Source organism: Abramis brama (assembly GCF_963993115.1).
Source record: "Abramis brama genome assembly, chromosome: 7".
Classification (NCBI taxonomy): domain Eukaryota; kingdom Metazoa; phylum Chordata; class Actinopteri; order Cypriniformes; family Leuciscidae; genus Abramis; species Abramis brama.
Window position 1 is genome coordinate 8,882,868 of NC_139969.1, and position 14,239 is coordinate 8,897,106.

General features: G+C 37.4%; 1 protein-coding gene across 3 annotated transcripts in view; it reads right to left on the reverse strand.

The window, feature by feature from the left end:
- Positions 1-14,239, reverse strand: part of gpc5c (glypican 5c) — a 133,557-nt gene that overhangs the window by 82,865 nt on the left and 36,453 nt on the right. For 2 of the 3 annotated variants that reach the window (XM_084119784.1, XM_084119786.1), the window contains 3 exons: positions 8,192-8,337; positions 6,022-6,081; positions 4,429-4,551 (listed from right to left, as the gene is read on the reverse strand). In XM_084119784.1, coding sequence (XP_083975910.1) covers positions 4,429-4,551; positions 6,022-6,081; positions 8,192-8,337 — 329 coding nt within the window. The remainder of the gene's footprint in view (positions 1-4,428; positions 4,552-6,021; positions 6,082-8,191; positions 8,338-14,239) is intronic. The other variant, XM_084119785.1, reaches the window with a different exon arrangement.

Sequence of the window (14,239 nt, forward strand, 5' to 3'; positions counted from 1 at the left end):
GACTGTAGTGACCGAAGACAATGAACTACTCAAAACGCGCTTGCGCGTGTGTGTTCTGGTCCACAGTCTGAACGTGGGTCATGGGAATGGGTCGGGTGTCTTCTTTCCCAGTGTGCACTGAGCTGGCTTGACTTAAATTGTTCAATATGACCACTTATCTCACACTCACGAACATATTCAACTAGCTATCCAAGTGAAGACATACCAAAGACTTCTATTGTTTTTAAATAAAGCTAATCATAATTACAACCCTGAACCCAAAATACTCAATTTGCAAATACTCAATACTCAAAAACTGCAATTTAAGAATATAATTCTTGAAAGTTACATACTGTACTGATATTAATATGAGCTAATTTAAAACAGCATGTAGTTTTCAGGTATTTGTACTATTTTGCAACACAAATAAAAGAAAAAGAAAAAGAAAATGCATAAAAAGAAACAAAATAAAGTAAAATATATGAAAACAATGGAAACTCAGCATCATATGTTGTTTGTTATGATTGATAGATCAATAAATAAATATTCTCTATCCAAAAGGCAATTGGATTTTTTTTTTTCAACAAACACACAGAATAGAAAAAAATCCCTGCTAGCAAGGTTGAGTAAGTTTAAAATAATAATAATAATATACTCTAAATAAATCATATAAAATATTTATTTTATTCTAAAACTTTCATTCTAAAGCCATCATATTGAGCATCCCCATTTCCAGAATTTCTTACAAGCTACAGACACACAAAATCTGAATTATCAACACAATGGCAGTCTTCACCGAAGACGACTTTAAATGTGTCTCTGGTGTGTGATCTGTGGATGAAGGCCACACACAGAGGAAGAGACAGAACATGGAACTGAGATAGTCAGTAAGAGGAAAGAAGGAAGCAGAGAGAGAGAAAAAGAGAGCAGATCACGGTGACTGAATAGCTTCCAGATGTGTGAATGGTAAACAACTGGTTTGTTGTGAGGGCATAAAAATCTGTGGCATTCAGAATCTCTGACCAAACATCCCCAAATCCTGCAGAACCATGAGCAGAGAATGGACACGCAAGGACAGACACTCACGTACACGCAAACACACAATCGCTTTGTCGCCGTTTCATGCCTGATATCGACTGCTGAGTCTTTCCAGAAGCCTAGCATGAAAGAGTTGAAAACAAATGAGAAATCAAATCACCATCCCCTCTGACATGCTTTGAAGTGATCTGTGCATGAGCATGAACCTTCACGTACATAGATTTGACTGATGAAGAGATGTGACACCATTACAAAGAAAAAGACAGTCTAACATCCGTGTGTGCAATATTTATTCTCTCTGTATGGGTTTTGCTCCATGTATTTAGAGGGCACATTCCCAGGCTGGGCGTTGGGATTCTCTCCTCCACTGTTTCCCACACAGAGCTCACAGGAGGCCCTTTGTTCCGGCTCCAGGCCGCGGGGGACCCAGATTCAGCACAGCGGCCCTTGAGAGACCTTCCTGCATTCTTCTGCAGGACGACCCAATCCACACCTCACCTTCAGAGGTTGTCACTGTATTGTAACGCCAGGAATCACTCTGGTCTTTGAGTCTCGTCTTGTCTCTCTCTTCACACTGACAGCGATTTGGTTCAAGGAGTTTTGGTTATTTTAAACAATATGAGTGACTTTTAGTGACTAATTTGTCCTGATTTTTTTTCATACAACTGACCAATGATGCAGTGACTACAAATGGGAGTGCAAACCATGGAGTTCACCTCTTTTTACATTTTACAAAACAAACAAAAAAGTACAGGGACTTACTTTAGAGATCTACAGTGATGAAATCGCTGTCAATGTGAATAAAACATAAAAGGATGGTTTGCTTAAAATTAACATTTTGTCATCATTTACTTACTCTGATGTTGTTCCAAACCCATGTCCAACAAGAAAAAAGACACCTTTGACTTTTGAAAAAAAAAAAAAAAAGTTTTCTTGTTTCACATAAAGTCATACCGGTTTGGAAAGACATGAGTGGTGACTTGAAAAGTCACTTTCAAGACTTTTAAGTGATTAATCACATCTCTGTTCTTTTTATTCTAATTATTCAGCCATAACTGCAAAAAGCAATGGTACTGGTACTTGCTGTACTAATGGATGGATATTTTACAAGTACTCAGCAGTATAGTTGACCTTTGACAATTGTGTCCAGAACCCAGCACTGTACAAAGTACAGATGTACAAAGATGGAAGTACAATGTACAAAGATGGAAGATTTCAAATCCTGTACTTCAGGAGGTTATGCAGTTTGGACTTGGGTTCTGGGACCAGTGGGCGATTATCAATCAATTTGGAGTCCACAGTGGAGAGGAAAGTTCTGGTGCATAGAAACCATTAAGTAGCAGTCCTGTAACAGTTTTTATCCAAATTACTCTGGAACAGATTCACTTCAACGAAATATGCTAAAGTGCACCACGGTGATGGTTTATGAATCGTCCCTCAGGTGATTTGAACCGACAGCCTTTTGGTTCCCAGCCCAGATGCTTAGCCATTACACCACACCATCCAACTAAGCAAAAGCTGTGGTGAAAAACTGATGAATTTTTAAAAGGATACAAAGTGAGACTCTTGGAGACAGCAGAGAGCTTGGAGTAACACCAACCCAAATGTGAACGTGCATCCAATGGAGTCAAAGATAAAGACCCTGGATGATTCATTAAGTAATCTGCTGAAAAATACAGCTAAAACCACTGTAAAGTACTTTTATTCTAACTGGTCTAAACAAGTCTAAACATTCACATTCAAATACTTATTCCAAATAGTTAAAAAATGCTACAAATTTTTTTGGGATTGTTTCTGTTCTGCATCTCGCTGACAGACAGACTGTTCTGTTGGAAACAAATTGTTAAGCCACATTTCAAAGACTGATTAATTGTGGAAAAAAAAGAAAGAGACAGAAACAGGGATGAAGAAAAGACAACTCTTTTTTTTTTCTTTTTTTTTTTTGGACTGCAGTAGAGAGTATGTTTTTACTGGAGATCGAAATCCTTACATGCTGCTTCAAGTCAACATGAAATCTAAATCGACCCTGTTTGCTTTAATACACGTTCCCAGTCTTATGGGAATGATTCAGTAGTTGCATGATTTTCCAAAAAAAAAAAAAAAAAAAAAACTTTTGTTCATAATTTTACACTAAAATGTACTAATTTGCTCCTCTTTAGAAATAACTTTTCTGTTCAGATAACATTGTCAAAAGTTATATTTATATTATTATAACTTACGTATGTATATAATGCTGAAAGACTTTATGTAAATACCAGAGTACACAGATAATTCAATACCATAGTCTACTGTACATCAAAGTAACATAGTATTACCATCGAACACTATGGTACAACACCAGTACTTTTAATAAGGACATTGATGTGGAGGAGAGCCATATATAGATTATTTCTATCCATCTTTCTATTTTTCTCTCTCTCTCTCACTGCATTGTTGATGGCCAGGATTTGGTTGGTTACTATAGAGACTGATGGGAGGAGGGACAACCACATTTTGGTACGAGGGGACGGAACAAGTTGGAGTGAGGGAGAGAGAGAGAGAGAGAGAGAATATTGTCATAATTGCATGTTCTGCCGATGGTGCTTAAGAAGTGAAGCCAACAGGGAAATGAAACACAGATCGTCGTTTGCCACGTGACCTCTCTGAGAACGAAAGAGTGATGGATGTGAGAGAAAGAGACTTTCTTTGGGCCACAAACACCACAAAACAGCCTCTGAGTCAAACCACTTGGAGACAAAGAATTTGGTGAGAGAGAGAGAGCGGGAAGGAAAGGGAAAAAAGAAAGAAATCAAAATCTGGCATCTTCGACATCTCCTGGCTGTTAATGCAACAGCAATCCTCTATGCTGCCTTACATCAGTTAAGTCGTTTGTCATTGGTCGTTAAGGTGAGTTATCTTTTGAGGCATGAAATTGGAGCCAGACATACTTTCTCAAAGTAAACACTTCTCTCTGAGGGGCAACAGATTTGTTATAAATCTATTAGGCGTCAGTCAGTGCGACCCAAAGGTAATTTCTTGTTAATGGTGGAGCTCTATGGGTGTGTTTGGCTTTTCCATCTGTACTTTCCTGTGTGATTATTTGCAATGATGCGTTTCTTTTTTCTTGAGAACTCACATGCACATACCAGACCCGAGCCAGATGGGACCCGGCAAAACACTGAGTTTACCCTGCTGAAAAAAACCCCCCCACTTAAACCAGCCTAGTCTGTGGCTGGTTACATAAACTGCTTAGATTAGTCTTAAAAGTTAGTCATCTAATTTTTTCCTTCAAGACTAGTCCTAATTTCTTTGAAGTCAGTTACATAAAAAGGTAGATGGTCTACTCCATTTGGAATTGGAAAAGTAAAACCAGGCTCAAAGTGCCAAGTTTCCAGTGCAAAGTAATTTGTTTGTACACTCTGAATGTCTCACCTTTTGACCACGTCGTCTCCACTCCAACACGTGAGCTCATCGACGCCCATTTCTGCTTCGCACAACATCTCTGGAAGTATGGCGAAGAAGGACTTATAACGGGAGATGTAGGCCGTAAACTCCCTATAACACAAATCAACAAATAAACAACACATATAGATCACAAGTGATAAATAACATTATGAAAAAAAAAAAGGTTTTTAAAAGTTTTGAAAGACAAAACTAAAACAGAAATATTAATTTTATCGCTAACAACAGCTTTAGGAACCTGTTTTGAAGTATTTAATTATATGATATTATATTATTTAAAGGGATAGTTCACCCAAAAATGAAAATTCTGTCATTAATTACCTTCATGTCGTTCCAAACCCTTAAGACTTTCATTCATCTTGTGAACACAAATGAAGAGCTTTCTGTCCCATTGACAGCTATGCAACTACCACTTTGACACTTCAAAAAGTTCATAAAGAGGTCATAAAACTAATCCAAATAAATTGATCAGTTTACTCAAAAATGTTCTGAAGAGACACAATTGCTTTATATGATGAACAGATTAAATTTAGGCTTTTATTCACATATAAACATTCATCAACTCACACATCAGTTGTGGTAAACGAAAGCTCAATCATGCTTGCTTGACATGCGAGAACCAATGAGGTTCATTCTCATGTTCCTCAAGAGGTTTATTCTCGCGCGTCAAGCAGGTTCGGATGAGCTTCTGTTTATGTTCACTGATCAACATCTGTGAATAAAAGCCTAAATTAGCTTAAATCTGTTCATCATATAAAGTGATCAAGTGTCTTCAGAAAAATTTTACTAAACCGCTCAATTCATATGGATTCGTTTTACGATCTCATGAACTTTTTGAAACGTCAAAGTGGTAGTTGCGTAGCTGTCAATGGAGGGACAGAAAGCTCAGATTTCATCAAAAACATCTTCATTTGTGTTTCGAAGATGAACGAAAGCCTTATGGGTTTGGAACGACATGAGGGTGAGTAATTAATGACAGATTTTACATTTTTTGGGTGAACTAACCCTTTAAGTCTATGAAAAATAAAATAAAATAAAATAGACTTTAGGAGCATGGAGGTGGGTAGTTACAGGTCACATGCTTAGTAAGGAACCAATCAGGCATCCTGATTTTACAATTACAAAGGTTGTTTTCACACTTTGATTTGTTTGCTTGATCTGAACTCAAGTTCAATTCCATCCCACTCCCATAAGCCCAAATTTTTCGATAACGAACAACAAATTATGGTAAGATTAGTGGTTCACAAACTTCACATGCAAAAATTAGGCCAGACTGTATTCGTAACAAATGTGAATTATACTGGAGTCCACATGAACTGCAGTCCAGAACATTTTTTTGAGCAGACTTGGGTCCAACCATTCAGGTTTCACAACAAACAAACAAACCAAACTCTAATGACAAAGGGACTCAATCAGCACTAAAAGTACTAGTGTGAAAACACCCTAACTGGTAAGGTAGTAAGAGGTAGTAAAATAACCTATATTATCCAAAGTAAGCACACACGCAGACACACATTTTAAAGAAAGATAAATGCAATTTTTAGTAAATGCATTCATGCTTACCGTGCAACCTTTTTCAGAGTTCTAGCTCTATCGCTCTTGGAGGTTTTCAGAGGGAGTGAACTGAGAACGGTCAAACCCCCAGTACAAGATAATGGAACAGTCCAGAGGAGGACGAGGCAAGCAGTTTGGAGGGGAGGACAGAGAGATGGAAGAAACCAAAGGGCAACAAAACAGGGGGAGGGGATGATGGTGAGAGAGGGAGAGAAAATCATGACCATGGAGAAAATTAAAACCACTCATGCACATGCAAACCAGAACCTGGAAGATGGGTTACAACACACCAGCAATAAAACTCAACAGCGACCACCAACTTAGATTCTGAAAGTACTTTTTACCCACTCAGTTTCTCGATAGACATTTCAGAAAACTGTCAAGGATTAAAACCATGCTCTGAGATTAATAAAAAAATGTATTTGGAAATTAAAAAAGGTGCATTTAACATTTTGAGGGAATTAAATGCAAGCACTGCAAATTATGAAATCGAATCAGTTGCTTTTAAGTGTCCCTATTATGCTTTTTCGAATATTAACTTTCATGCAGTGTGGAATAGGTATGTAAATGTAAAAGGACTGCAAAGTTTTAAAGATCTAAGTGCATGACAAATTAGGTTATTAAGGTTATACAAGTCTCTTAAAAGAAAGAATAGATTCTGAACTGATACAAGTCATCAGCAATTAGACTTATGTCCCGTTACATACCTACGTAACAATTTGAAGGGGACATATCATGAAAATCTGACTTTTTCCGTTTTTAAGTGCTATAATTGGGTCCCCTGTGCATCTACAACCCTGAAAACGTGAAAAGTGACAACCCAGTAACTTTGTTTTGGTAAGCTTTTCTCTGCAAACATGTCAAAAATTAAGATGATCTGATTTCGCTCCCCTTCTGACGTAGGAAGGGGATATTATCATAATATTACCACCCCTTAATCTGGACGTTTCCACCCACGGCACCGCCATTTGGTTTTCGCAAGCGACAACAGTGTAACCAGTTCAAACGCAATAACAAAAGTTCGAGCAAAGCATGCAAACTGTTCTGTCGTTGGCTGCACCGACGAGCATAGAACACTATTTGACCAAAAAATGTCACAGCTGTCTTATAAAGACCTCAGGAAACTGTCAACTTGTGTAAAAGTTAAACATGACAGTCAGTGGTACATGCAAGTCGATGAGATTAATCAATGTAACTCCACAACAACTACAAATCATATGACTTAAGAGTGGGAACAAACTAAGGGTACGAATTTTTATTTTAAATTTTTTTTTTAGTGAAAAAAGCATTTAATAACCTCAGAGCACGAACGCTTTGCACATTACTAATCAAGTCCATTTCACTATGAAGATTTTGAATGGCATTTTTACTTCCAGAACCCTGCTGTTGAGTTCCATTATGCATATCATTTGAGGTTCAACATGGACTTAACATATTTTTTACTAATTATAACATTGTGTTTTGACCTCTGACCTGTCTTAATGATGGAGCACTCTAGCTACCCATTGAAAATAATTTTACATTTTTAAATGATAAATCTCCTGGCTTGCTGGTCAAAGCATTTCCATGACTCTGGGTGCAGAGATGATGTCATTTGTACGGTGATGAGTGTTTGCTGTCCTCTCCTCCACCGACTCCTGCACTCCAGAAAAAAAAACTCTAATCCATTTATCTCTCTGTGTTCCTGCTGGCAACAGTCTCAGTGCCCGTTACAGCACTGTCCTTGCCAGCCTACCACTAAGTGATGGGTATCTGTAATGTGTGGGCCTTGAAGATCTGGGTCTGAAGACACTTAGATAAATGTCCAGTAGCATATTTTTAAATCAGGGTCATTAGAGACACTGGCTGAATGTGTCTGTTTGACCAAAGCTTGTGGCTATACATACATATTTACGCACACTATATGGCATGCTTCTTATTTAACACAGAAAGAAATCATGGGCCTAACAAATCAGTTTAAAATACGGATGCACAATGTATTGGTGGTCATAGCCATATTGATCAACATGTGCTTTTATTATTGAAATCGGTCCGATTAAATTTAATTAAACAGATAATCAATCAAGGCTTATTTTTATTCAAACATCATAACCTCTTTCTATGTCCAATACAAAAAAAGTGAATTTTTTTTACTATACAAGTCTTAGTAAATGACAAAACTATAGGGATCCAGCCTAACCTGTGAAGGTGCGCCAACATCCCGATCGTATCGGCTCCTGGAACGTCCTGTGAGATGTTGGCAGGTGGAGGTGTGACTGAAGTCGGAGGAAACGTCCCTACTGTGCTTGAAGACGTGTTTGACGAGTGACCACATACTTTATCCACCTAAAAAACAGAGAGACAGATAGAGGAACAGATATAAGAGAGTGGTGATGTTCTGTTCCTTCGGGAAGACAGAACAGATGATGTAAGCGTGTGTTTGTCTTTGTGATAAATGAAACTAATGGAAAAGCAGACGGTAACAGATCACATTAAAGCCATGAATGAATGAATCAGACAGAAAGACAGAGACACAGTGTGTGTGTGTGTCTGGCTCTGGTTTAGTCTATTATGGGGATCAAATATCCTCATAAGCTCAGTAAAACCTGAAATCAGTTACATGGTGGGAAGCAGCCAACGGTCTCCAAGAGGAAAACAGCTTAATAAACAAAATAAATAACATCTTAATGAAAATCTAAAAATGCATAAAGGATTCTGAGAGGGTAGTGTGTAAGGTTAGGGGACAGAAAATATAATTAGCTCGATATAATAACAATAAAAGTCAATGGAAAGTCCCCACCATGATGAAAAAACAAATGTGTGTATGTGTGTGTGTGTGTGTGTGTGTGTAAACCAGTTAATCTCATTAGAGACTATAGCTGCAACACAGGATCTCATTCTGCATTTGCTTTTATATCTACACCTTCACCTCTGTCTCTTGCTCGTTCTTACACACACATTTAATCAATGGCGTTTCATCCCACTAAAAGCTCCGGCAGACGTCACCAGTCCATTAGTCAAAGACCCGACTACAGCAATCTAAATGATTACCCTCAGTTTCTGCCCTCTCCTATCAGTCACTTTTAATAATGACAATTTTATTTGCCATTAATAAATCTTTATCTCCTGAATCATTTGTCATTGCACTGGGAGGTTGAAGGACAGGAAAAAGACAAGTCTTCGCTCTGTCATTCGCTTTGCAACATGAATGAATAACAAGATACACTGAAAAAAAAAAAAGTAAAAAAAAGAATTTACTTTAAGGAAACAACTGTCACTGATTTTTTTTTTTTTTTTTTAAAGAAACGCCTTATTTGAAAGAAATCAGAAATCGGACTACCAAAAAACTTTATTGTTTAGCTTCTTTCTAATGACTGAAAACTGAAAAATTACATTCTAAGTGTCTTTAAATCAATCAGTTCACTGCAAGTTAGTAATATATATTATTGTTATAGAAAAATTCACAAATGCACCCCTCTAAAAAACCCACACATGCTCAATAAGAATATATAAGAATCAGATGTCTTTTTGGACACCATACCAAGGTAACGGAAAAGAACATTTAAAATATTTATAAAACTACAGTATATTTAAGATATCTGATATCAGTACATTTAACATACTTAAGACCTTGAGCAAACATTATTAAACTCTGACTTGTGTTAAATATCAGCTTTAATGAATAATAATAAACCGAACCAATGTTTTCCTTTTACTTTTAGAAGCATTTGAGAATGAGGCATTATGGGTATCAGCCAAAAATGTGGGAGTGCTGGGAAAAATATTTGTGTTTTGATTTTGTTGTATTCTGTGTAGTTTATTGATTTACCCTCCATTGTAAATATTTGTCCTCCTCCTTTTTGACGAACAGCATGGGAACCATCGTTTCCCCGTAAATAAACCCAGCGGTGGATTTTGGGCTGAGATCTCAAATATACAACGGTTATCCTTGAACCATCATGCATTTTATCAAGTTGCATTATTTCTGCATCCTAGTCACAGTTATATTTAATTCAGATTAGAAATCAGCTGCAGTTCTGATAAAGCATATACTGTATACTTTTTTTAAATAGTGAGTAAATAAACTTACAACAATAGAGTTTCTTTATGCATGGATGGAATTTCTCTTTATCCGGATGAAGTTTCATCATGTATCAAATTACTTTCCGTCCAGATAGTCTGGGAATTTTTCCCTGTGAATCTTGGCTAATTTGGTGTTAATAATAAAAATAAAAATCAATAAACCCCCCCAAATATTCTCTTCAAATCATGACAGACTTTCTATTGGTAAAATCAAAATGTCTTTGGCCCAGAATGAACCCAACGTCACTCTCCTGATCTCCCACTCCTTGGAATCTCTACATTTACCCATGAACCTGTAACATCTGTGTCAGTGATTCATTTGAAACGGGATCCAAAAGGGAGATTTGAGATTTGTTAATTTTATCAACATTCAGAGGTGATCAAAAATTAATTTTTAGTCTAACTGTAATTTTTCTGGAAACCCTTGTTTTTGTTTGATGATTGACAGGTGAGTACTGTTAAATCACCTGTCAATCTTCCAAAGAAAGGTTTCAAACTTTACCGATTATGTGCAACTTTAATTGTTTGATTTACCACACTATTGTTTTTATTTAAAAACTAGGAGAGAGATCCTCACCTCGACAAGTCCAACCAGAACTGATTGAAGAAAATTCATAAACAGGGCCTATGGTATGGCTATTATTTACGTTGCAATTTTTTAAAACTTTTTCTTTAGTATCAATATTATGATACATTAATAATGGAGTCATTTGCAGAATTATTTGTTCTGCTCCTTGAGAGAGACAATATTTAAACAAGTCCTCGTCTAACATAATGGCCCTTCACTTCCTATAACACCACATTACAGTGAAAGCTAGAGTCTTAAACAAAAACCAGACTTGTAATAAGATTCAAAAGCATGTGAAAATAGGCATGACACACTTGTATGTAGAGAAGGCAGAACTGACCTCAGCGACACAATGATCTGTGACGTAAAGCACAATGGGCCATTCCACTGGTCAACTGTTACTCAATTACCTACTGTTGAAAGCAGAGGTTTGCTCTTGTCTGGCGAGTGTGTGTGCACCTGTCCATCCTTGTAATATCTGTGAAATGCCAGTGTGTGAAACATTCTGGGTGTGATTAGATGGGGTCTGAACAGTGCTTTATCCCATGAGTCTCAGAGGAAGACACATGCGGGAGCTGTGAGCGCCTGGCCTTGAGTTACAGGCTGAACGTTTGGCTGCAGTGTGCAATGACGAAGGCCAATTTAAGGCATGCGATCTTTATATGTGCCCACCGCTCTAAAAAAAATGAATATCTCTTTCAGAGCACGGTCTGTTTTTAAGACAGACTTTTCCTTCAATCGTCATGTTTGTGCAAGTCTCTCTCTGGGGAAGTATTGAGTTACATGGTGTGGTGTTGGTGTGTAATGAAGTTTGTTCATTTAAGAATCCGCTCCAGAGGCAGCGTTACTTTCTCAGTGCTCTTTTGCCCCAAATTCAGTTCTGGGTAATAGGCTCAAACATTACAGTTTTACAAACTTATTCTGAGCTTAATTTCTTAAGTTCTGTCTAAATAGATAGAAAAATTGGATGGATGGATGGATGGATGGATGGATGGATGGATGGATGGATGGATGGATGGATGGATGGATGGATGGATGGATGGATGGATGGATGGATGGATGGATGGATGGATGGATGGATGGATGGATGGATGGATGGATGGATGGATGGATGGATGGATGGATGGATGGATGGAAATGAATTATGCTATAGACCTTATGTGGCAGAGAAACAAGCACAGCCACCTTTAGAATTTTGTCTTTGAACTTCCGTTTTTGTGGTAGCTCTGTATATACTGTATCTATGGCATCACTGTCGAAGAGTAATTCGCTGGTGAAGTGGATTTACTGATTGTACAGTTAAATAAAGTTATCATGAGCATTGTAATGTTTGAAGCGGATGTCATAACAAATGTCAGTAGACCGGGAAGAATTTAAAATGAGCAGTTCATTCATAATTGTGTAAAATCTTACCTTCATGCTGTGGAAATACAAACCGGAAGCTAGAACACAACGAGTGCAGCGCTGAAAAGGGGCGGGGCTACATAAGGTCTATAATAGGCCATTAGAACACCACTGATACATTCCAACTATATTTACATTTTAAAAACACATCTAATGCTCTCTTCACATCTTAAAAGAGGAAATGCAGAAATGCCAGCGCTGTTTGAATAACATCACAGTACGTCTCAGTGGTGTTGAATTAAACAGTGTTCTGAATGAGGCCCGTGGCTGTGCCAGCATGGGAGGGGAAGCCAGTTCCACTGTTTGGTTAGCGGGTTGTTTTTCATGTTGGTCTGGCTTTGAGTGTGTGTTTGAACTGTGATTCTCTAACTGCTTTGTTTGGCTTCATTGTTGCCACGCTGTTACTCACACATACACAATCAGCTGATTAATGATCTGTGTGTGTGTGTGTGTGTGCTCTGTTTGTGAACTCTGCATCTCCGCAAGCATTCTACCCTTGTCACAGTTTCAGACCCATGGAACAACTGACTTGATCACATGTGCTGTACATCAGCGGCACAATTCGGAGAATCTCCAATGATAAAACCCATATTTACAGGAAAGACTTATACCTTCACTTTTCCAAAATGTAATGAGCGAAAACATCTATAACAACTATAACCTCATAGGTTGAGGTGAGGAGGGATCCTCATCTTAACAAAACCAACCAGAACTCACTCGACAACACCCAAAAAGCTGTTCTATAATATTATTGTCCAATTAATACTTTCTACAGTATTTTTTTTTTTTTTTCATGCATCATCTGGATTTTATTTCACAATAATTTCAGTTACCAGCCCAGATCATTAAATACTAACCCACAACACCCTCAGGAAAAGAGGGGGAGACCGAAATCAGCAGCGAGGCTCAAATTGTGTCACATCCAACATTTTTATGTTTTGCTGGAAGTTCTAATTGGAAGCTGTAAGTGGAATTTACAACCACCAAACGAACAAACAAAAAACACATTGTCTGTCACAATGAACGCTTCAAAGCTGTGCATGGCTGTATTCGTTTCCAATACGTTTTTGATCTCTCTCTTCACTCTGTCTCAGCCAAGTTTGTGCTCTGGACACATACGCTCCACCTCATAGAGCTTCCCAGATTTAAATCACTTCTCCTAAAAATATTCTCTTTACTAACACAAGGGCACTGAGGATCTGACCCCAGACTGGCTGACTCAGCGACTGTTCCGCTCACTTTCCCCGTCTCGTCTCGTCCCTCTCCTCTCCTCTCAGATCTCCCTAAACTGTAAATATTCTGTTTACGAGCATATTTGAGTTTCTCTGCAGTTCTTCATAATCACTCACACATGATTTGCAATCTGGTTTCCCAGCAAACGGATGTCGACGGCCTCTAATGTTACTGCCTCTCCAAAACATCAATGTAAACAACATTTTGAAAGACGATGTACTGGAAAACCAAATCAGAAAAAAGCAAAAAAAAGCAAAAAACAAAATTCTTCTAAAGGTCATGCTTCTGTCATAACATCTTCATCCAGTTATGTTACAATCTTATGTTATTAGACTAAGACCCTCATCCCCTCCTACTTTTTTTCTTTTCTTTTCTTTTCTTTTCTTTTCTTTTCTTTTCTTTTCTTTTCTTTTCTTTTCTTTTCCTTTCCTTTGATCCTCTTTTGTTCTTTTTTCTAAGTGCTGTATCAACACGAAAACATATGTATGATTGTTGAATTATGCCATAATTGTTTGTACTTGAATTCTGTTTAATAATAAAAAATAATAATCTGACGGATAGTGTTATGATACAGTACTGGTTAAGTTTGAATCAGTCCACTTTTGGTGGGCGTTAACAAACCTACTTACATTTACCAGTACTCAGGAGCTTTTAAAATAGAGTTATAATTTTCTTGAAGTCAAGTCAAGTCCAGTCAAAATTAAATGAAAATTTTAAATAAAATAAAATTGAGATCCTCATTGTTTTTGTGCCAGATAAATTTTCTCTGTGTAAAATAAATGACACATAGTGATTACTGATATAAATTTCTATTACATGCCTGATCAATAAAATAAAATGCATATACACAAATATGTTTCTTTCAAATATGGATCACTTTCACTCCTGGCTGTTGAACTTCACAGCACTGGTCTAATGCCGCATATTAACAAAGAGTGCATTTATATAAAATGTCATGTG